The sequence below is a fragment of the Perna viridis genome, chromosome 14 (assembly GCF_037379345.1).
Source record: "Perna viridis isolate PV_CMFRI_1.1 ecotype Kerala chromosome 14, ASM3737934v1, whole genome shotgun sequence".
NCBI lineage: Eukaryota > Metazoa > Mollusca > Bivalvia > Mytilida > Mytilidae > Perna > Perna viridis.
Window position 1 is genome coordinate 27563929 of NC_142458.1, and position 23354 is coordinate 27587282.

General features: G+C 33.9%; 1 protein-coding gene and 1 long non-coding RNA gene across 10 annotated transcripts in view; one reads left to right on the top strand and one right to left on the bottom strand.

The window, feature by feature from the left end:
- Positions 1-1988: 1988 nt before the first annotated feature.
- LOC148598853 (uncharacterized) lies at positions 1989-23310 on the top strand. Of its 2 annotated transcripts, none has more exons than XR_015918768.1 (3): positions 1989-2156; positions 2905-3082; positions 21519-23310. It is a non-coding gene; the product is annotated as an uncharacterized LOC148598853 (long non-coding RNA). The 2 variants fall into 2 exon arrangements; XR_015918767.1 differs by lacking the exon at positions 21519-23310 and adding an exon at positions 3779-3888 and having other exon boundaries at positions 1990-2156.
- Positions 21105-23354, bottom strand: part of LOC148598854 (uncharacterized) — a 40282-nt gene continuing 38032 nt past the window's right edge. For 7 of the 8 annotated variants that reach the window (XM_088562518.1, XM_088562516.1, XM_088562517.1 and 4 more), the window contains one exon: positions 21105-21673. In XM_088562518.1, coding sequence (XP_088418644.1) covers positions 21363-21673 — 311 coding nt within the window. In that variant the 3' untranslated portion in view covers positions 21105-21362. The remainder of the gene's footprint in view (positions 21674-23354) is intronic. The other variant, XR_015918766.1, reaches the window with a different exon arrangement.

The following is a 23354-nucleotide window of genomic DNA, read 5'->3' on the forward strand; positions in this document are numbered from 1 at the left end:
AAAGGTTTTGTCTCGTCGTCGAACGATTTCATATACATTTGCCAAAAAAAAAAAAAAACAAAACAAAACAAAAAGATTGTGTTAATTGGCAGGGAAAACGTACCATCGTCAGATTGTCATATGAAATAAGGATTTCGCAACATTCTATTTCTTTTGCTCCTAAGATCATCGTTTACTTGAAATAAGCCGAAAAGGTAAAATTTAAAATATATGTTTCAAGAAGTCAGATTTTTTACATTTTCGTCTCCTCAGAATAGTTTCTTTCACATATTTCTACTATCTCACTAATCAATGCTGCTAAGATAGCTAAGATAGGTTACATTTGGCCCAGTAGATGTGCTTCCTAGATTGGTGTCATGTCTTCAATTTGAAAATGGATAAATATATTACCGTTAGAATTAACAACACACATATCATTAAGACAAACCAAACCATATCACAATAAGTAGAAACACTAGTATTAAAACATTGGTAAAAAACAAGACGGCGAAGAGCAAGAAAGAATTAGACAAAACAATAGTCACATACTAGCACAAATCTTACTAAAACATGTAATTTAGTCAGACTCTAAGGAAAATTGTACATTTTTGCATGGAAACATCGGAAAATACCGAATACGAATCGAGGAAAAAAGTTTCATGTGATATCAGATCATCCTGCGATCTGCACTCTACCTTCATCTTACAAAAAAAAAAAAAAAAAAAAAAAAAAAAAAAAAAAAATCGAGCAATTAAATTAGATATTACATAATACATGAAAGAAGTACTTTGGAGTAGAATGACACAATTTACAGAAAAAAACAAACCTCTTTTACATGTACACCTCAGACTTTGAACTTTGCATCTTTACTTCGTGATATGAAATTGAAGCATAATATCTCAGGACACGTGTACCTTAAGAATTTGACAAATTGTATATGAAATACGCGCTGCTCCATTCTGACATTTGTTGTATGTTAAGTCGTCCAAACTCATTCTTATGTGTCTACCAAACAAATGAGAAGTTGGTTATTATAGCTCTTGAATGGTATAAACTTCCCATTTATACCATATGCCACCCACTTTCCCCATTTCCGATCCACCATAGAGTCGCCATTGCATATTTCTTATCGAATATTTACATTATCAAATTCAATTTATTTTTATTCAATTCTACAACATTTTAGCGTAAATTTTAATTAAATTTAATAATTATTTTCATATCTATAGAATATACCATAAAATGGGAAGCTTTCCCCATACAAGTATTGTACCATGTTTGAATACGGTTTTAACTACAATTTTAATACTATTTATAATGCAGACAGACTGACAGTGTTCTTATCTTTTGTGTAAACATCTCCAACACGTCTTTAAAAACGAATGCTTGATGATACTTTAGTCATAACTTTTATATTAATGTTCTCCTAGCTTGATTCACAAGCCATTTCTACCGTTGTTATTTAAATGCAGATGGCACACCTATATTCAAATACGTATTACTTGGCATAGATTCCTCATAAGACTTTTAACCATCTTCTTAATATACCAAAGGTGTTATCGAAATACTGGAAACTTTGATTGACATAATATTTATTTTCAACAATGGTCAGAATAATTATTGGACAAAAATGAGCTTCTTTACTTGCTCACCTATTATTTTACGTTTATAAGACTTAATAACAAAAACGTGACATCGTTTTGTAAGATCCATTGGTATGAGTTCTTCTTTATAAATGACGTTTGGTATTTAAGCAATCGTAGAATTTCGAGGGAAATAAGTATTTATACATACTTAGTGTCTGCAACAAAAATATGTCAACAAGGGCGGGCTCAACACCATTATTTCCTGTGAAATTAAAACTTTAATTATGTAAAGCGATATTTAATGACGTATTTTCTCTATTATACTTACTACACAAGGAGTAAAGGTCTACTGCTCTTCACTACTATTAGAAGTTGACCAATGATCACAAATCACATGATGTTCTGTTCTTATAAAATGACTTAGTTATGTTTTATCTTCGCCATTTCTTTAGAACAACCCAACAATAAAATGGAAAGGTTTATCGGATTATGTTTGGTTGTTTTACTTATGTCAGCAGTTGTTTCCGGTATTTGTCCCCCACGGTTTTCTCACATATGCACGAAGTCACATATTGGAAATTTCGAAAAAAGGTAATAACGTTTTACTGTAAATTGATAAATAATTACTTGTTTTGATCAGTGCGATACATAAGTTTTGAAGATATGGATAAACTCTTTTGTAATTCAATTTGTAAACATGCAAAAAGTACTAGATATTACAATGTCATTAAGATATAACCTAGTACCGATTTTGCAATAATTACCCACTCAAAAGCAATTTGATGAAACACTTTATTTCATTTAGCATCTGTTATTGCACTGGACATGTTGCAGTGAAATAAATCATAAGTCGCTACTGAATTCTGTTTTTAACGAAAAAAAAGTCACTCTTAACTCACGATATGAATGAACTAAAATGATGACCACGTATATTTTCGCTCCTTGTTGCTTATTTTCTTCTTTCAGATATTTCATGGTAATCAGTTACAACAGATTACTTAACCTAAATTTACACTATAACATTTGTACAGAAATTGCTTTGTAGTTTGTAAAATTCTAGATTTTGTTATTTATAATAATAAAAGAGTAATCAAGAGAACCAAGTTTATAGCGGTAATCAAAAGAATGCAATCAGGGACAAAGACCAGACATGGAAAACAGACATAAACAACAAAGAACATAGAGTAACTAAAATCATACATACAAAGTAACAAAAGTAAATGAGCAGCTCCACTAAAAACTGGGAGCATGGACCAGGTGTACCGGTAGGGTGCAAATAAGTAAGTTTGAAGATTTTGATATTGATTTTGACAAGTAACTGAAAACTTTGCAATTTCAGGAGCTTGAAATCTTATGGGTGGTTCAAAGGTTTGGGATCACTTGTTAGACGGAAACGGTCTATGCACCATGTTGGAGTTGATCAAAAAGGATCTGCAGTGGCACCAACACAGTCGATAATTGTTATACCGGGACTGTAAACTAGGACGATGACGTAGCTAATGCATTCTATCATGCAGGTACGTAAATGGTCTTATCTAGATCACATACGTGCACTGCCCACAGAGCAACTGGGATGTGTGCCCCAGGTGGTGGAATGGGGTACCCCTGGCGTGTTACAAGCTGGGTTGTCAGGCTATGATACGGAGAACCGCAAGTCAAAGTGGTGCACCGCGTTGGGAAAGATGCCACGTTCCACTCACGTTAAAGAACCCTGCTGTGGTATTTGATAGGAGTAGGAACCTTTGCGCTCCGCCACAGTGGGCTAAATTGCCCGACCCTACCCATTCCTCCTTTCGTCTTCTGGCAATCAAAATTTGTCGACCCTATTATCCTGATGTCCCATCCCATTTTTTATTTCATCTTCAATTTATCATCTATTTCATGTTCATCGTCTGAATATAGCTGAAATATTGCTGCTCGGACGTTAAACCCCAACAATCAATCAATCCATCAATCAACCTGTTGTAGTCAGGTACACGTTACAATGATTAAGGCTTTACGGCACCGAGGTAATAAAACAAGTTTTTATGAATTTAACCATGTATAAAAATATAAAAGATACGAAAACGATTCATTTAATTATCGAATATATTACATTTTTATTTTTGATATGTACAAAGAAAATCAAAAAAGTATAAAATTTTCTTTTATTAACAACGTAAAACTTTCTGTGCAATATATATAAACGACTATATTGTTGTTTTATTTTTTAGGTGGAGCTCTGGTAAAAGTCGCCCACCCGTATACCTATTCACCAATTTGAACATGATACTACTTACTGGACTTATACTCAACTAAAATATAATAAAATATCAAGCTTGTCTTTTACAACTTTTCTATTGATTATGGGGAATTACACCGGGTTTCAAGAATCAGCATATGTTATCACCATCATCTGAAGTGACGTGACACTGTTTCACAATTCACCGTGCAAATATAAATAAGTTAATGTTTGAATTTAACTAAGAGTAATCTTGGTTCTATTGATTGCTCTTAGTTAAGTGATTGACATAATTCTTTAGAGTTAATGTTTAATCGACAAGTGATCGAGCTAATTCTTCAGAGTTTATGTTTGAACTAAACTGAACATATTTTATTGCATAAGGGATTGGACAAAAATTATTTCAATTTGTAAACGTCCTCTCGTTTAATCGACAAGTGATCGACTTAATTATTCAGAGTTCATGTTTAATCGACAAAGACAACAAAGAAAAGAACTATTAACTCGTCCGTTTTTTTACTGTGGGGTGATCAATGATCATGGTGGCTGACATTTTCATTTAGTGATGTTGTAGTGTCTTTGACATAAACTTCATACCTGTTCTCGTTATATTAATATACACTTTGGACCGAAATTCCACACGGCTTAGTTTAGTATCATTTTGAAGGTATTTAAAAGGCACTTCGATTAAGGACTCTCGAAAAAGTTTTTGGTGGTTTAATTTCCGAAAATTTGAGGTCAAAAGTCAACTTGCTTTTCATTCATTTTCTTTCGAACCGTTTTAACTTGCTTTTCATTCATTTTCTTGCAAACAGTTTGTTTTATTTAAATGAAATTTTAACATAGCTTTACCAAAGCATTTCTGCGAAGTGTAAAATTGTCGAATATGATATTTCGTTTTTGCATTATAAAAATTTGCATTCTCCTGGAAGCCCAAAGATATTAAGAAATTTAAAAACAAATGAAAAATTATCGACATTTTTTTTTATTTTTTGGTTTTACATATGTAAATGTAAACAATCAAGATATTTTATGGAAAGGTTATGAATGAAATCCCCTAATAACAAACGACAAGTGTGTGCCAAAAGCTAGCCATTTTATATTGATTGATTATTGGGGTTTAACGCCCGAGCAAAAATATTTTAGCTATGTTCAGGCGATGAACATGAAAAGGATTATAAAATGAACATGAAACATGAAATAATGATGATGAAATGAAAAATGGGATGGGAGACAAGGATGATAGGGTCGACAAATTTTGATTGCCAGAAGATAAAAGGTGGGGATGGGTAGGGTCGAGCAATTTAGCCTCCTGTGGCGGAGCGCTAGGGTTCCTACTCGTATCGAATACCACAGCAGGGTTCTTTAACGTTCAAGGAACGTAGCACCTTTCCCAACACGGTGCATCACTATGGTTTGCAGTCAGGTTTTCCGTATTATAGCCTGACAACCCCAGTATATAACACGCCAGGGGTACCCCATTCCACCACCTGGGGCACACATCCCAGTTGCTCCGTGGGCAGAGCGCCTATATCCGGTTTGACGTCTGAGCACTATTTAGTCGCATTTTACAAGCTTAGCGCTGCTGCAGGCCTATTGTTTTGACACCCGGACCTGCTCGGGGCGCCATTTTATAACATCTTAAACCAAAATAACAATTTGTCGATGTCCCGCAATTGATGATTGTTTATCGACATGGGTAAGCAATATGTATAAAGTTTTTTACCATTTCTACATTATTTACACCATGAAACTTGGTTAAACTAAATTGTATCGCCAAGGTGTGAATGAAGGGTAATAACAAAAACCCGAACTCATCAAATCTAGGCAGTAGTCCAAAGAAAAGTCAGTATAACAAATGACAATATTAGGGTAAAAACCGGAAGGTTGGACACCATCGCATTGGTCCTAATTACACGTTAACTGCCCGCTTCCATTACGGTTGATTATTTCGCTATTTCGACACAAATGGGCATCATAAAAGTGCCACCAATCAAAACTGGTAAAATCGTCAAAACAGTACTGAATACAATCAGGCCATAATTTTCACAAAGTTTTGACCTTTGTGGGGAAATGCGTCTAGTTCAAGATGAGATAATAACTATTTTCGGTGCAATCACTTATTTGGATTTCTTTTTGTACGAAGAACAGGGACCTGCGCATGTGGATCATACGTCATCAAATCAGGTCAAGAGGTGTTGATTTGCATATTCAAAGCAACTCAACATTCCATACGTATATGGAATAATACTATTTTTTGTAAGCTCTCCATTGTGATTTACTGTGCACCCTAAAAATCCGTGAATGCATTCAAAATAATGCTATATTTTAATATTGATTTTCAACTTACAAAACAATAAACATAATCATTTTATGGTCTGTTATATAGGAGACATTATTCACTAAAATCAGATGATTAATTGCACACATGACTAAGAATTACAACATTGCATCGGATTACACTAAAAACAATAATGACGGCAAATGATCTTGTCGTTCATCCTAAAGTATGTCAGCAATTACGATCATAATATTTTTTTTTACAAAATTCAAAAGAAGAATATCCAGGCTATGTGTATGGAAACGGAACATTCCATCAATTGGAGAGGGGTTAACCCACTATACAAAAACAACCATACGTTTAAGTAATAGCTCATATATTGACTTTAACGATTATATACAGATCTCTCATGCTCTTATTAAAATAAATTAAGCTTCTTGCTATGAAGAAAACAGGATAATTCCGTGTTGTCAGAGAAACTTAGCGCTTTGATGAAATTTCGAACAGAAAAAAAGACTTTCCTTTTCCAGGAAAACTTTATTATAATAATTTTTTTTTAATTTCACATTATTATTCTAAACGGAGTTCGGTATTAACAAGGCCATGTTTCCTTCGATTAATATATATCATAAAATATATATAATTTCAATGCATACAAGTCAAATAATTAAGCAGCTTCTAGCCACACGTGTCAATGTTGGTGAATCAAGATATGTAACGGATCTCGAGAAACAACGAATATAATACTTTTCTACGTAAGTGTTTTATATGGACGATTTGTTGCCATGATTTTCATTATTATTTTTGATGAGAATTAGAGTGAAGCATCAATGTGAAGTTCCTCTCACATTCGAGTTCTAACAATAAATCTAAGACATTTATAGAAATGTTTATAATGCACCAAAACAAGTTGTTAAGTTTGGACAAATACCTACATCAATCAAAATTGTAGGACTATTTGTTATCTCATAAGTTCTTATAACTGAAAAAAAAATGGAATCTGTGTCGGCAGAAACACACAGCTATATGTAGGTCGTACGAGGGGAACATGTTTTCTTCTTTACAAATGTTTAATCACTCTGCTATAATGTAAGGGCGTCAAAATTTGCATCCTTTTAAAACTTGATTTTCTTGAAGTTGAGTTCGTTAACATTCGAAAGATTATTATTATGTAATTATCTAGTTTAGAATAAACGTTCATCGTTCAAAGTTTTATTGTCCTATGTATTATTGGTCTAGGTGATATTTATATCTTCGTTTTTAAATTTGTCTAATTTGATTGATTTTCTACCACTACTTCGTTACTTACATCATAAAACTCAATTAAATTAAATTTGATGCGAATCGCTTTTGATTTTGAGTAGACGTCTTATGGACTCCGCCTGAAAAAATGTGCTAGGTAGCTTTCGATTGTATCTAGACTCTTAACGGATTGAACTTTTTTTCCAGAGTGACAGGTGCTGTTGACATGTATTCATTAATGACTTCTCTACCTGGTCATATATCAATTTCTTTAAGCTGAAAATAAAGTTGATCAGAATGATAATAACCCTGGATACAGTGGACTCGGACAATTCAAGGAAAAAGCTTAATTCGACATCCTCTTTGTTTTTTCTAAGTTTTATTAAAGTCATAAATAACTGATCTTGAGGTGACAAGGACATTGATACTGATAGCTGACCTCTTTAAACAGCAGCAGGGTTCCTTAACGTGTGAGGAACGTGGTATTTTTCCCAACACGGTGCACCACTATGGTTTGCAGTCAGGTTTTCTGTCTTATAGCCTGACGAACTCATTCCACCACCTGGGGCACACAACCCAGCTGCTCTGTGGACTAGGGTTCCGAGCACTATTTAGTCGCTTTTAACGACAAGCTTAGCGCTACGGCAGGCCTATTTTTTTACACCTGGACCTGCACCGGGCAGCTAACACTGGGTGTCAATATCATTTTCTAGTGGCTCAATCCCATCAAACAAATCTGCACTATCTTCACTTTACTGGCTAGCCACCAAAATCACTTAATGTTGCACATGTGTTTACGTTCCCCAGATATGATGAAATGCAAAACCATATTTAAATTTATACAAAACTTATGATAAACAAACAATTCTAAGCACTTAATGTCATGTTAACAACAATGTGTGTCTGAGTCGCATGACGTCTCTCCCATTATTTTGTTGGGATGATGTCAAAATATGCAATTGACGGAACAACCATATTTGTGCAAGCTTTTTTATTACATAAATTGAATAATCAGTATTTCAACAGAATATTTAACCGTTCTATTAGAGAAAAGAGATACAGATGAAAATAAATACTTTAATCCAAAAATTCTTCAAAACAACCTCCTTCGTATTCAAGGGGTTTTCCTAATCAGACATGGTGTGAAAATATGACACGTTTTTCTAATTGTTACATATACATGTATGCAAAAAGTACTGTACATGGGTGACCCATTTCTTATCCGTTTCTTCTCCTACACCACTGAATGGAATTGAATGAAACTTTTACAGAATCTGTATTATATGTTCCTATTGTACACCTTCTATTTCCGATTTTGATTTAAGTCAAACTAGAGGTCAAAAGATGCATATTATGGAATGGGGGAGTCGGGGTATAATGTTAGTGAGCATTGCTAACAGTTTTTTCTAGGTTTTTGATTTTTTTTTTGTTTTGCTTTGTTTTGTTTTGTTTATTTTAAGTGTTTGTATTACAAGTGCTTTATTTATTGTAGGGTGTTTTTTTTTCCTTAGGTTTTTGTGTGTAATGATGTTTGTTTGTTTGTCCAAGTCTTATTATGTATCAGTGTTTTGTCTAACAATTATTGTGTTTTTCGTTTTTATATTGATGCCATGTATTTGTTGACACTTACGCATTTGTTTTTCCTATTTTGTTGTCGTGCGGACAGTAAGGCAAATATTTACATTAATATTCAAAGCTCGACGTCATTCTTAATTGACATTGAATGTAAATATTCGACACTCTAGATAAAATTTGAAGCCTATGTAAAAAAAGTTGAAAAACGCCGTATTTTGAAATTGCTTTTACATCATGTTACATTTAAAACGGCCAAATGAACTCGGCTCAAGTATCAAAATTTCATTTCAAACCTTTTTTTTCCATCTGGGTAAGAGGTGTCGGTATATTACGTGAAAAAAAATGACAAACATATTTCTTAGCAATTCGGTGAAGGTTGGGTGGGTGGTTGTCGCCTGTCTAATGAATGGCTGCATAATTCAAATAACGACATTTTTTTACCCCTCTCCCTCAAAAGGTCGTGTACATTAACTGAAAGAACTTGATATTTTCATTTCTTATATCATATTTTCCATAAAATTGAAATACCATATTGCGTGCACTAAATCATCCTATTTACGATATCACGAATTTAGTTGGTCAGGGTAAAGTACAAGAACGTGAACATTCTAACAAAGAATTAGATGAAAGATTACATAGAGTACATTACAAAGTCAAGATCTTGCGATACTACTTCATATTACTTGTCACTATTGAAAAGGTCAAGTGAGGTTCAATGGAAGACGTCATTTACAGGTCATTTATTTCATCACGAATGCTTTAATGTCCTTTTTTGTATACTGTGAGCAAAGCTTGAAAAAACAATCTATGACGTCCTTATAGCCATAATCAACCAAGTGAAGGAAACTTTAGAACTCTAACAAATAGGCTACTGGAGCAGGGTTATGTTGCTACAAGATTGAAATCATCACTACAAAAGTTTTATGATCGTCATCATGAACTCGAGGATTGTTAAGGTGTATCCATCTGCGCCATGAAAACTGATTTGTTCAACGGGTCATAGTTTTCACAACTCGGTGGGTGTTTCTAGAAAAGCAGAGGACGCTTACCCTACCGGTACACCTGGTACATGCTCCCAATTTTTAGTGGAGTCCGAGTTGCTCATTTACTTTTGTTACTTTGTATGTATGATTTTAGTTACTTTATGTTCTTTGTTGTGTATGTCTGTTTTCCATGTCTGGTCTTTGTACCTGGATTGCATTCTTTTGATTACCGCAATAACCTTGGTTCCTTTGATTACTCTCTCATATACAACTATTTTCACGGCGCTGGACTATAGATTTAACATATCTTCAGCTTTGTTAAAAAATCGATAGGGATATTTCACGGGATTATTCACAAAGAGCATACTACTTATCGCATTATGATTATTTCGTTGAGGGAATGTGAATTGCTCTATGACCGTAATCTTCGTATGCCCAAAAGAGATTGGGTGGGGTGGGTGGATGTTCTTTGAAATATTTTAAACATGAATTTCCAAATTGCATTAGAAGGTTTTTAGTAACAAAAATACTGCGTTTTTGTCATGTGAAAAATCGTTCAAAAGCCGAATTGATTATCAAAAACGTTTGGCAACACAGCAATAAAGGAAATAATTCGTGTTTTGTTTGTTTTAAAGTATTATGGTAGTTTAAACAATCTGGATTATCATTTTTCAAGATGAAAATACTACACACACTACTGGTAGACATGGGTAATGATTCTATAATTAGTGTTCTCCACCAATGACAACTTAATTATAAAATTTTATTTTACTGAAGGAAACAAATAACACTTACTGTTACATAGTCCAGATGCACATCAATACATTATAAAGGCCATTGTCAATTTGATTGAAAATTGAAATTTTAAATAAAATATAAAAAAAGAAGTACAAAATTAGGATACAGATGGATGGAAAATATGCTGACAACTTAGGAATCATACAGAGATGATGAAACTGTTTAATTCAATTTTTGGAAGTTTACAATCTTTTATTTTTTTCTACCATTTTTATTTTGAAGTAGAGTTTTTGAGCAAATTTTTCAAAAAGCATACAATAGCTGTTTGTTATTTAAAAACTATAGTTTTAATATGGGTTGTGGTCAACCTGCTTTCATGTAGAAAGTAACAATTGAAAAGGTTAATCAGTTAAATGTATAAATGCTTTCTTAATTTTATCGTCGTTCCAAATCGCTCTTAAATTGCAAACAATTGTTTCAGCTGTTGTCTGTTTGTCAATGAGCTTTACACTGCAATATTTTTGAAAGCCATTTTCGTAATTACATGTAGTATTTCTATAATGATTTGCAGAAAGCGGTTAATGACATACGAGTACAACACCACGTTTTTTTTTGTTTTTGTGATTATAACTTCATAAAAATGTTAAGTACCTCTGCGAAAAAAGAAATATATCGTATCGTTGGCACGCGATTACACAGACACGAAAAACAAATGTTTTCATTTGGGGACCTTACGAACTTAAACTAGAGCTTAAGTTTTCTACAGTATGTAATGATTACTGTTACAACTATATTGAATTTCATTTATGTTTGTTTGTTTGTTGGGGTTTAACGTCCGAGCAGCAATATTTCAGCTATATTCAGACAATGAACATGAAATGGATGATAAAATGAACATGAAATGAAAAAAAGAAAGGATGGGTCACAAGGATAATAGGGTCGACAAATTTTGATTGCCACTGGAAAAAGGGGGGATGGGTAAGGTCGGGCAATTAAGCCTCCTGTGGCGGAGCGCAAAGGTTCCTACTCCTATCGAATACCACAGCAGGGTTCTTTAACGTGCGAGGAACGTGGCATCTTTCCCAACACGGTGCACCACTATGGTTTGCGGTCAGGTTTTCCGTATTATAGCCTGACAACCCCAGCATGTAACACGCCAGGGGTACCCCATTCCACCACCTGGGGCACACATCCCAGTTGCTCTGTGGGCAGAGCGCCTAGCCCCCGGCTAGGTTTCTGAGCACTGTTTAGTCGCCTTTTACGACAAGCTTAGCGCTGCTGCAGGTTTATTCTTTTAACACCCGGACCTGCACGGGGCGAATTTCATTTACAGTTAATTCATAAGTTAATTATATGCATTCATTATTGTATTTCCATCAATAATAATATAATTTTCCATTAAAATTACCCATTATTACCCATTAAATTTAGAACGTCCGTTGTCAGCTTTTAAAACTTTGCAAAATATGGTTACCTTTGATCTGAATTAAGACGGTGATACACATCTTGCCAAATAAAAACATGCCTGTGATTGAAACAAGTGACAATATACTGTCTGTTTTGTTTGTTTCTACATCAGCAAACTAGGCAAATAAAAAGTTAAATACAGCCTTACAACCCTATCAATCTGAACATTTTGATCCACCATTGGCATCAAAACCAAAGAGATTCAAATCAGAATCAGACAAAGATCTGAAGGCTTTGCAGTTGATGTTTGTTTGTTGTTTGTTTCTTGGGGTTTGACGTCCGAGCAGCAATATTTCAGCTATATTCAGACAATAATAGGCCTGAATGTGAAGCCTAATCTCCATAATGATTTTTAAATATACCCCTATCTTGTGAAAACACTGGGATTTCCCATGCTATTTATAGACCCTTCACTTCCGGTGACCAGTACTGCACTGCAAGTCTGCTAACCCCACATGACATTCTGAGGATTGTGAGCTGACATATGTAGAATCATGCTGATATATAGTCCTCTGCAGGTTAAAGTTAAGGTAAAGTCCAGAGAAGCCATTGAATATTGTGAAATTAGCATAGAAGCCTATGGAAAGTGGAATTAGTGGTTTTTAGCCTATAGCCTGACAACCCCAGCATGTAACACGCAAGGGGTACCCCATTCAACCACCTGGGGCGCACATCCCAGTTGCTCTGTGGGCAAAGCGCCCTAGCCCCCGGCTTGGGTTCTGAGCACTATTTAGTCGCCTTTTACGACAAGTTTAGCGCTGCTGCAGGCCTATTCTTTTAACACCAGGACCTGCACGGGGCGCTTTGCAGTTGAGGAAACAGTCAAACTCAACAATACGGTGTACGAAAATCTTTCAAGGTTTTTATCATTTTGCCTTATTTGAAACAAAATGTTTGAGAAATGAAAATATGATAAAAGTTTGACTGTCATGCCACCACTACACCAATATCCGGATTTTCACCGGATTCTCTTATGAATGTACATTAAGCGCTTTAACTTATATGTTATCTAGGTCTTATAAATGACAGAAATGACAAAATATGTAAAATTGTTTTAAATATACCAAGGAGTAAGCATACATATATTGCTCTTCACTGACATACAGTTTTTGACAAATATTTTGCTCTTTTTGAAAATGCAAGCCCCAACATTTTCATGCATTGTTGAACTAAAGTATTTTTTTTTCAAAAAGTCAAATCATTATGGAATGTTTTGTAATTTCATCGGTCACAATAAAGATCTTATGAAAATTCCCTTCAAAGCCTTTTCTCTTGGAATTACATACGCGTTTCATCTGTAGGACATACGAACACAATGAACTGCCGTCGCTTCACTCTACCTATATGATATGCATGGTTTTGTGGTTTAAGTTATCTGCACCAGCATAGGTGTATACTTTCTTTAACCTCGTGTTTTGGTCGTCCCGAATAGTACTATTCTAAATGATGGTAAATATTGGAGATCGATTTTGAGCAATCGTTGGCGTCATTTAATTATGTTTCTCTATATGCAATATTATTTATAAAGAGCTCCTTGTTATACTGATTGCGCAAACTTTCTTACAATTGTTTTCAAACAGCTTCTCGATGGAAACTCTCTTTTTTTATGTTTACAAAAATTTCTAAACCTCTGAACCACATAATATAATATTTAACTTTGTTATCTTATCAAGCTGAAATTGTTATACTTAATCTTCTTGATGCTTTTCGTTTCATTTCATATGCTAAGATTATTCTTAATTTGCAAAAATATGTTGTGATGTCTTCAATAACAAAGTTTCATTCGACACAAGAGTAATTAAAAAAAAAGCTAGGGACTTTTTAACATTGATTGTAATAGAATGGTGTGTTTTACTGCTTAGTTCTTGCAAAGTGTAGGTAAACAACCAGTTGGTGACATGATACGGTCTTGTTGTTTTACATTGGAAAGAAAGATAATTGAAGTGTCATACATAACAATGATATCAAAATTAATATTTCACCAAGAGGTTCTTTCGTGTGCAATATTTCTCAAAGAGGTCAATGGACCTACCTAAGATTTTAAAACTAAGTATAATTAATGACAACTTGTAGGTTCCATTTTAAATACCAATCTTTTAACAAATTGATCCGCATTAAGCATAGAGTTATAGAGTTATCGATTTGACAGTGAATGCCGTACCAATAGATGACAGACAGAGACACATAATATAATAGTCTCTTTTGCAAAAAGAATATCTATAGAGAAGCTTGACAAGTATCTTTATAACGAATATATTTTTCCTATATATCTCATTTATACATGTAGGTTTTACATTCCATATGTAATACTTTTTAGCGTAAAATGAGCTGCCCATAATAGTAAACGTTAGAAATATTTTTATTACAAGCAAAATAATATAATGAGAATAGGCATGGTTTATATTTCAAAGAGAAACCAATCCCGTAGGGTGGAAAATGTAAGCCCAAGTCCAACAATTGGTCTTCGATGAACGACCGTGCAGGTCCGGGTGTCAAAAGAATAAGCCTGCAACAGCGCTAAGCTTGTCGTAAAAGGTAACTAAGCAGTGCTCAGAAACCTAGCCGTGGGCTAGGCGCTCTGCCCACAGAGCAACTGGTGGGATGTGTGCCCCGGGTGATGGAATGGGGTACCCCTGGCATGTCACATGCTGAGGTTGTCAGCCTATAGTATGCAAAACCTTACAGCATCCATAGTGGTGCACCGTGTTTATGAAAGATGCCACGTTCCTTGCACGTTAAAGAACCTTGCTGTGGTATTCGGTAGGAGTAGGAACCTTTGCGCTCCGCCACAGGAGGCTAAATTGCCCGACCTTACCCATCCCCCCTTTTTCTAGTGGCAATCAAAATTTGTCGGCCCTATTATCCTTGTGTCCCATCCCTTTTTTTCATTGCATTATCCATTTCATGTTCATCGTCTGAATATAGCTGAAATATTGCTGCTCGGACGTTAAATACCAACAATCAATCAATCAGTGAACGACCGAGGAAACCTTCATACCATAGGGCAGGCAGCAGCTGGCCCAAAAGATCATTATATGTATTTTTGGAAAAACATTGACTATTTCTGAATCATAGTTAATAAATCGTACATTTCCTTTTACAATCTAAATCTATCCTTTGATATTGACCTTTGAAATTGTCTTTATAAGAAAAAAAGTAATATTATTTGCTAAAACTATTTAAAAGGAGACTCAGTTAACATTTATAAATACTATTTATTTGAAGGTCAAGGGTATTAATCAGTTATCACAAAATTTATCACTTAAGGATCAAATGATTGGGTAAAATAACTTAATACATACTGTTAAGCTCAACATTTTTTACATTTTAAAAATGTAATTAATTAAGGCATTGATAATGTTGTAATTTTGGTGTTAGATATAATTAGGCGGTAAATAATTGACACACACTTGTCGCTTTCTTTTGCCTGGGTAAAAATGTGTTTAAATGTCACCAAGTTAAGTGAAACGGTTTCATAAAAAAATATGACACGGACGAATAATGTGACTTTATTGAGCCTTTAATGTTGCACACTGGAAAACTTCTACGACACACCTTTATCGTAGCTCCTTTCAAATATCTTCAAAATTATACCAAAATTTCTTACTATTTAATTTTCAAAATTTACCCATTTGTTCCCGTTCTAATTAGTCATAATACAGAAATGATTTTACATATTTTAATTTTTTAATTTCGTCTGTTTGAGTGTTGGAACAAATATATATATATGTTAACACTTGAAACACAAATTCAATATAGGATTAGAACGCATGTTATTGTGATGGCAAATTGACAACTTACGATATAGACCCTTTCGTGGTAAGTCAATGAGCATGCTCAATATACACTTCCGCTCCATGCATACTATTCAAATGCTTTTATGTCTCATTACTATATCTGTGCTCATGCACCTAAACCAAATACTCAAACATAAAATTGAAATAATTTTATCATAAGTAAGATTTAGAGAACTGACACGCACTACTAGCATTCAAGAACTGACCTATAAGCGGATAGAAAGAGTTGGGTAAGATTTTAAAAAGAGAGATATATTAAACTATTAAGCAAGACAAATAAATAATAATCAGCCATAGTAAGAAAATAAATTACTGCAAATACACAAAATATAAACAACCATGCATGGAAATTGAACTCGTGCATCGAATTAGTTCTGAAAACTTAATTAGTCGTAGAGTTCTCTGGTACTCCTAGTCATATTTAGGTTACTCACTCTAGTATCAACATACTTAAAAGGCGATTTCAAAAGCCCAAAAAATTCTTTAATGGTGCCGCGTTATTTATTTCTTCGTTTTTGAATACGCACTAGCTGGTGTAATGAGTCTTGGTGCCAAGGGATTTCCAATTTCTCACTAGAGACAAGGAAATTCCTATATTTAGCTATGCCATATTTCCTTTTCTCACCTACGGGTTGAGAGTTATTAAGTGCACTTTCCCGTGAATGAATGACACAATTAAATAAAGAGTTAACGAACGGTCATATTTTTCCGATATCAAATATGTGTTTGAAAATTCTTTTAAAATAATAATGTAATCGAGAATAACCGATTATTGATTATTTGTAGCTGTTTGTTTTATACTGTTTTGAACTGACCTAAATTTGCACCTGGTCACTGGCCTGATACATCACGATCAGATGTTAAATGCAGGTTATTTCAATTCACACACTTAATTGGAATACAAACTCAAAGTGAAAAAAGAATCCGCTTTTCTCATGAAAGATTGAGAAATCGCAGGCATCCTTCGGTTAGATGTAAAAGTTTTCGAACTCCCTCGGGGAAGCCTTGTTAGAGAACGATTAAACCTTATCTGCATATTGTGTCTAAGATTGTCCTACCCGTGCATTGTATTGACACCACATACATACATGACTGAATGATAGTTTTTATGGTTAATGCACAAATGTCATTTATGAGATTAGGACTTTAGTATTTGATGGGTTTTGTAAATAACATCCATGTCAATTATAAAATTTGAAATCTTGTGCTTGTAGTACGTTTTATGCATGGCATCTTGGTTTGTGAGCAGCATCTTTATGAAATGGAGACACTATGAGTTAATACACTGCGTGACTTCTGTAGTTATGTTTGAAATGCTAAATGTTATTGTGAAAATTAGCAAGAACTTGTTGAAAGTTCCAACTTGCATAGAGTAAAATTGCCACCATCATTTGTAGGGATATTGGAAAGGTGTGTGATCTCATAGTTTGAAATCTTGTTGGAGCATTTGCCATAGCCTTAGAATCAATAGACGAATAAGTCTATATGTACGTACTATATTTGTACAATGCTTGTATATTCAAAATGTCAAGTGGGTTGTTGCAGTCCCAAATAATCAGTTTCATCTAATATTTTGCCCTCTACATTTCATGCAAAAAAGGCAGCAGCTATGATTAATGAATTAGGCATGAACTGATGAATACTTGCTAAACTATAGTGTGGAAATCTGTTTCTTATACTAGTCAGACACAACGTCTCAACAACTACTTAAATAAGTTTGTTTTTAAAAATATTGTTCTCTTCACATGCAGGTTCCAAGTTCATGTCTTAAATACATATGGTCTGCGTGATGCAACACGAGAAATAAAAGTAATTTTAAAACGTTTACACTATTGATGTAACATTACCCTAAATCCTTTCAATACCTCAAATCTAACCAATATACACAGCCAAATATGTCACATATGATAATCATATGGTTCTCGATTCATATGATGATCCTATGGTAATTATATGACAATCATATGATATTAAACATATGATAGTCATAAGATTATCATATGATTTTCATATGTTAATTTTGGCTTGAAAACATGTGACAATCATATGTTTGTGTTTGCTTGTTTGTTTGTTGGGGTTTAACGTCCGAGCAGCAATATTTCAGCTATATTCAGACGATGAACATGAAATTTATGATAAAATGAACATGAAATGATGATGAAATGAAAAAGGGATGGGACACAAGGACAATGGGGTCGACAAATTTTGGTTGCCACTGGAAATAGGGAGAGGTGGGTAGGGTCGGGCAATTTAGCCTCCTGTAGCGGAGCCCTTTGGTTCCTACTCCGGGAGAATACTACAGTAGGGTTCTTTAACGTGCGAGGAACGTGGCATCTTTCCCAACACGTTGTACCATTATGGTTTGCGGTCAGGTTTTCCGTCTTATAGCCTGACAACCCCAGCATGTAACACGCCAGGGGTACCCCATTCCACCACCTGGGGCACACATCCCAGTTGCTCTGTGGGCAGAGCGCATAGGCCCGGCTAGTTTTCTGAGCACTATTTAGTCGCCTTTTACGACAAGCTTAGCGCTGCTGCAGGCCTATTCTTTTAACACCCGGACTTGCACTGGGTCATATGTTTGTGAAAAACATATGATGATTATATGATAATCATGCGATTATCATATGTAAACCGAAACATATGATTATCATATGGTGCTCGGTTTGTATGATAATCATATGATGCAAACCATATGATTCTCATGCGTGGCACATTTGCCTGTGTACTGGTAGAACTAAAATTCTTAGATCTACAACTTAAATAGCGCATTAAGATAATAAAATAATTACGCATTAATGTGTTGAGACTCGCGTGCGTCTTGTTTAGAAGACAACTATATTTTTGACTTCAATTTTCATATGTTTTTAGATAACTTTAGATAAATTAGTTTTATTTCTTTTCACTTTTAATTTTCATTGACAATTTTACATAGAAATCGAATTGTAATCTTGATCTAGTTAAGATAAGATAGTCGTTGTTTGTCTGTTCATCCAGTACATGGAACTAATTAATTATTTTGATAGCGGTCGGCTGCTTAACATGTTTAATGATCTGTATCAGACAGACACTGAAAAAGTAAAAGTTCAAATTGGTAATTTTTCGTTACATTTAGGTTATTTGTTTTTTTGTTTTTTTGTTGTTGTTTTTTTTTTTTTTTGTATTTCATCATATTCAAACCAAACTCTATTCCATACATCTTCCTCTACTACATTCTCTTTACAAAAGTCGTGACACTCCTGTTTCTAAACATACCATCGCCTGAATATAGCTGAAATATTACTGCTCGGGCGTTAAACCCCAATAATCAATCATTCTAAATATACCCCATCATTAAACAGACTGGTGGCAATTATTTTGAATATTGGTTTCAGCAAACTCTTTTAACCAGTTTGTGTTAAAGGTCAAAATGAAGGGAAACGATAATATTCTATTAATATAATATTCTGGGTTTTTTTTTAGGTATTAGTTCTTTATTTGAAAGCTTATTCAAAAGAGTTTAGTCATGAAAGGAAATTATGAAAGAACTTTCAAACGCTCTGTGATAAAATGCAAGTAACGTGAGTTCTTCAACGTATACAAAATTATAAAAAAAATATATATATTTAAAATAAGAAAATGTATTTGGATCACATAAAAAGGCATTATAGAAATAATAATCAATAGAACCAATTAGGGCGGAAATCATACGAATATATCCCAAGGAAAAACAGACACACCCAGCAAAGAACATAAAGTATATTGCTTTGCTTCATTCGCATCCAAGGCTGTTGTATCCCTCATCTTATCGTTGTACTAAAATGATAAATCATAAGGTACAAATGTAATTAGTTTATAACGATATGGTCCAAGAGACAACAGCCTCGACAAAATGTCAACTAATGGCCGACCATAGGTCTTCAAAAAATAACGAGGAAACCCTCACACCACAGGGCAAGCTGTAACTGGGTCCTAAAACAGCATTAAACACATTTACAGCAAAACAGATGCCCCAATATTTACATGAACTTAAAAGGAAAACGAAACAATACACACATAGTCCGGAAGTGTGTATGCTTCTTTGTTTGGTTTTGATTTCATTTGTTGTTTTCCTAGTTTTCATTTGTTTCAGTATTTTTGTTATTGTTTGTCTTTGTTTTTTTCTGTTAGCCACTGTGTTTATCATGTTCCAGCTCTATCTATATCAACCACAATCACCGCGGGAGTTGGATAATCCTAGATACAGGAATTTGATACATCGCATCTATCCCACAAAACTTGAGAAAAAGGTTAAAGGTTTCTACAGACCGTTTAAAGTCAGCCTCATATTTTGACCTTGCGATCGATGGTAAAGGAAAACTACGGATCAAACTATACGACAAACGCATTGACTTTTCATTCCATATTGTTTACTTCCCTTTCATCTGTGGCAACATCCCTTCAGCACTTGCGTATGGAGTGTTCATATCAAAACTCATACGTTATGCCAGAGATTGCGTAACTACGCAGACTTTTTGTATCGCGAAACACTTCTTACAATAATATTTCTGGAACAGGGTTATGTTGCCACAAGAATAAAGTCATCACTACAGAGAAGTTTTATACTCGTCATCATGAACTCGTGGATCGTTATGGTGTATCTATTTGCACAATGAAAACCGATTTATTCAACGTGTCGTCGTTTTCCTTTCCATTTTCGTCTACCCTGCACCTGACTTTTTATGAGCAACTCGGCGGGTGTTTCTAGAAAAGCAGAGGTTGCTTACCCTAAGGGTGCACCTGATCCATGCTCCCAGTTTTAAGTGGAGTCCGAGTTGCTCATTTACTTTTGTTACTTTGTAAGTATTATTTTGGTTATTTCATGTTCTTTGATCTGTTCGTCTGTTTTCCATATCTGGTCTTTGTCTCTGGATTACATTCTTTTGAGTTCCGCTTTTGAGTAATTTTTGGAATGCACCCAAAGTTTGAAATGAAAACTGATACTTTTTTTCATTTTCTATATACTTTTTATCAAAAAAAATAAAGAACATCTTATTATTTTCATGTACCGCCATAATGTTAAAATTAAAATGAACAATAAATCCTTTTTGGAGTGCCTAAATATAGCTTTATTTCCACTAACTGTCAAAAAATTATCCGCACTGACACATCTGTAAAGTGGACGTTCAGTTCTTCACAAAATTGTTGGGACCATGCAAATATATGAATGTATTGCACGATCGTTTTGTTGGCCTTTTCTATTGAAATAAACACGACTTTGATATAAATTCTTTATTTTCCTCATTTACTAAATGAAGAATTAAGAAAACAACGTAAGTGTTTTCAACAATTCAACTTTCATTTCAAAGCTATGTTTGTTAAGATATTTGTCAACATTTCGTGCAATCATTATACTAGACTGAAATTTGTTTTCCATATCTGTGTCACTAATGTTGAACGAACTTAAACATACTATATGGTTTCGAGTGTGTCTCATTTGTTCTATACAACCACCAATAGAATAGTCTTGTTCGTCTACCAATGGGTGATCCCAGCCTCGATTGGGTGGTTCGATAATTTTAAGATTTCGAACAACTTTATAACTGTTGAAAAGTTTATATAACGTATTTCTAATTTTAAACATCTCAATTCATCAATAGTAAATATTCTTCTATGTTTTCTATTTTGTAGTATTGTCAACGTATACAAGTGGTGGTCATCACAGATTGTTTTGATAATTTCTTTCGTCATGTCTGCAAAAATCACGCTAACCAAATAATACAATTTTGCCAAATTTCGGAAGGTTATGGGGTCAATGGATTCAGCGATTTCACTTTCTTCATCAACTGAAATTTCAACAATTAATCCTTGTATAAAAAATGCAATTTTTTATGTTTCCCCATAAATCCCGTTCAAGTGATACAAACTCAAAGGCAAAATGAAAATATATTGTTTGTTACTGTAAACCGTGAAAGTTTCGCGGCGGATTTGTCTTCGTTATTTTAAAGCCAATATCCGTAACACCAAAATTAAACTGTCGGAAATATTCTTCAAAAAACATTACGGTACAATTTGATGAAAGATTGCCAATCTAAAACTGCAGGGATGAAGATTTATAGCAGAAACCGCGAAAAAATTTCCCGGTTTACAGTATAACAATGTCCAAGATGTCTAATTACCTGTAGATATATATACACACAATACAAAGTAACAATTAAGAGTTGACAACTTCTACATTTTAAAGCTGCATTAGCTGCCAAAATTTGTTCAGTATTGATTCTACTGGATTTTGCTGATTCAATGAAACAAGTTTGTAGTAATGCAATTGAAGCAATAAATGTCAATAATACCTACAGAATATTGTGAAAACAACGTTTTTTTTTTTAATCAGGGAAGATCGGTAGCTCTGTTCATATTATTTTTCGCCATTACTTCCGAAAATTGCCGACAGGACATTCTCCTGGGTTAAAAATACTTTAACCAACCTGGGTATAAAATAATAACGAACACACAGATGAGCACGTGTCTTGTTTTCATTTCATTTTATCTATTGATTTCTTGATTAGTTTTCAAATAGATTATGACCATATTTGTGCCACATTATAACACAATGCGTAAATTTCAAAAGGATCCTTGCGTTTTATTCAGTTTTTTTTCTTTTACGGCTTGAGTCCGTCGGTCCTCCTCGTCGTTGAATGACCACTTTCGCTTTGCAATCAGATTTGTTATTAAAGAAGCGACCCTTACAGTGGATTAAGATCACCAGAAGTCAAATGCATACGAATTTATCTAAGCCGATTTTTTGTCTTGCAAGACAATAAATATATAGACACCTATTTCATGTTTTAATGCATTTTTGTGGATAGCAAATGAATTATACAAGGAAAGTACAATTTAGTAGAAATAATTCGAAGTTAAGGCATATTTCAATAGAAATAAAAAATTACGAAAATGACAGCTAATGCAGTTTTAACATGGTATATGGTCTGTTTTAATAAAATATAAAGTATTTCATTGGTAGTAGGCCAAAAATAAAGGTAATAACAAAATTACCTTACTCATACCAATAAATAGGAGGGATATATTCAATAACACATGAATAAGCAAAGTCAAGAATACACTGTTAGATTAAAAATAGCCACTTAAAAAAATTATCAACAACGTACAGCAAACTCTTACACAATACAAATTAATATTATGCTGAGAATAAGTGAGGTTTGAATACATGGCTATATATAAGAATAGTATAAACAACGAATTCCATCAAAAATATCTTATAAAATTATAACTATTTATATAAATGATGATAATAATTCGAAGCCTAAAAGATGCAAATCACATGTATTCTTCTGTACCGGTGTTGATGATCGTTATTTTAACTACGCAATTAGTTTGTTTATCCATAACAATATTTGAGGTTTGATCAAAATCAAGACAATTTGGGAGAAAATAAATTACAGATACCAGACCTGAATAAATAGAACTAGTTGTTTAGTTTTATTTTAGCATATACGCGTATACATGCGT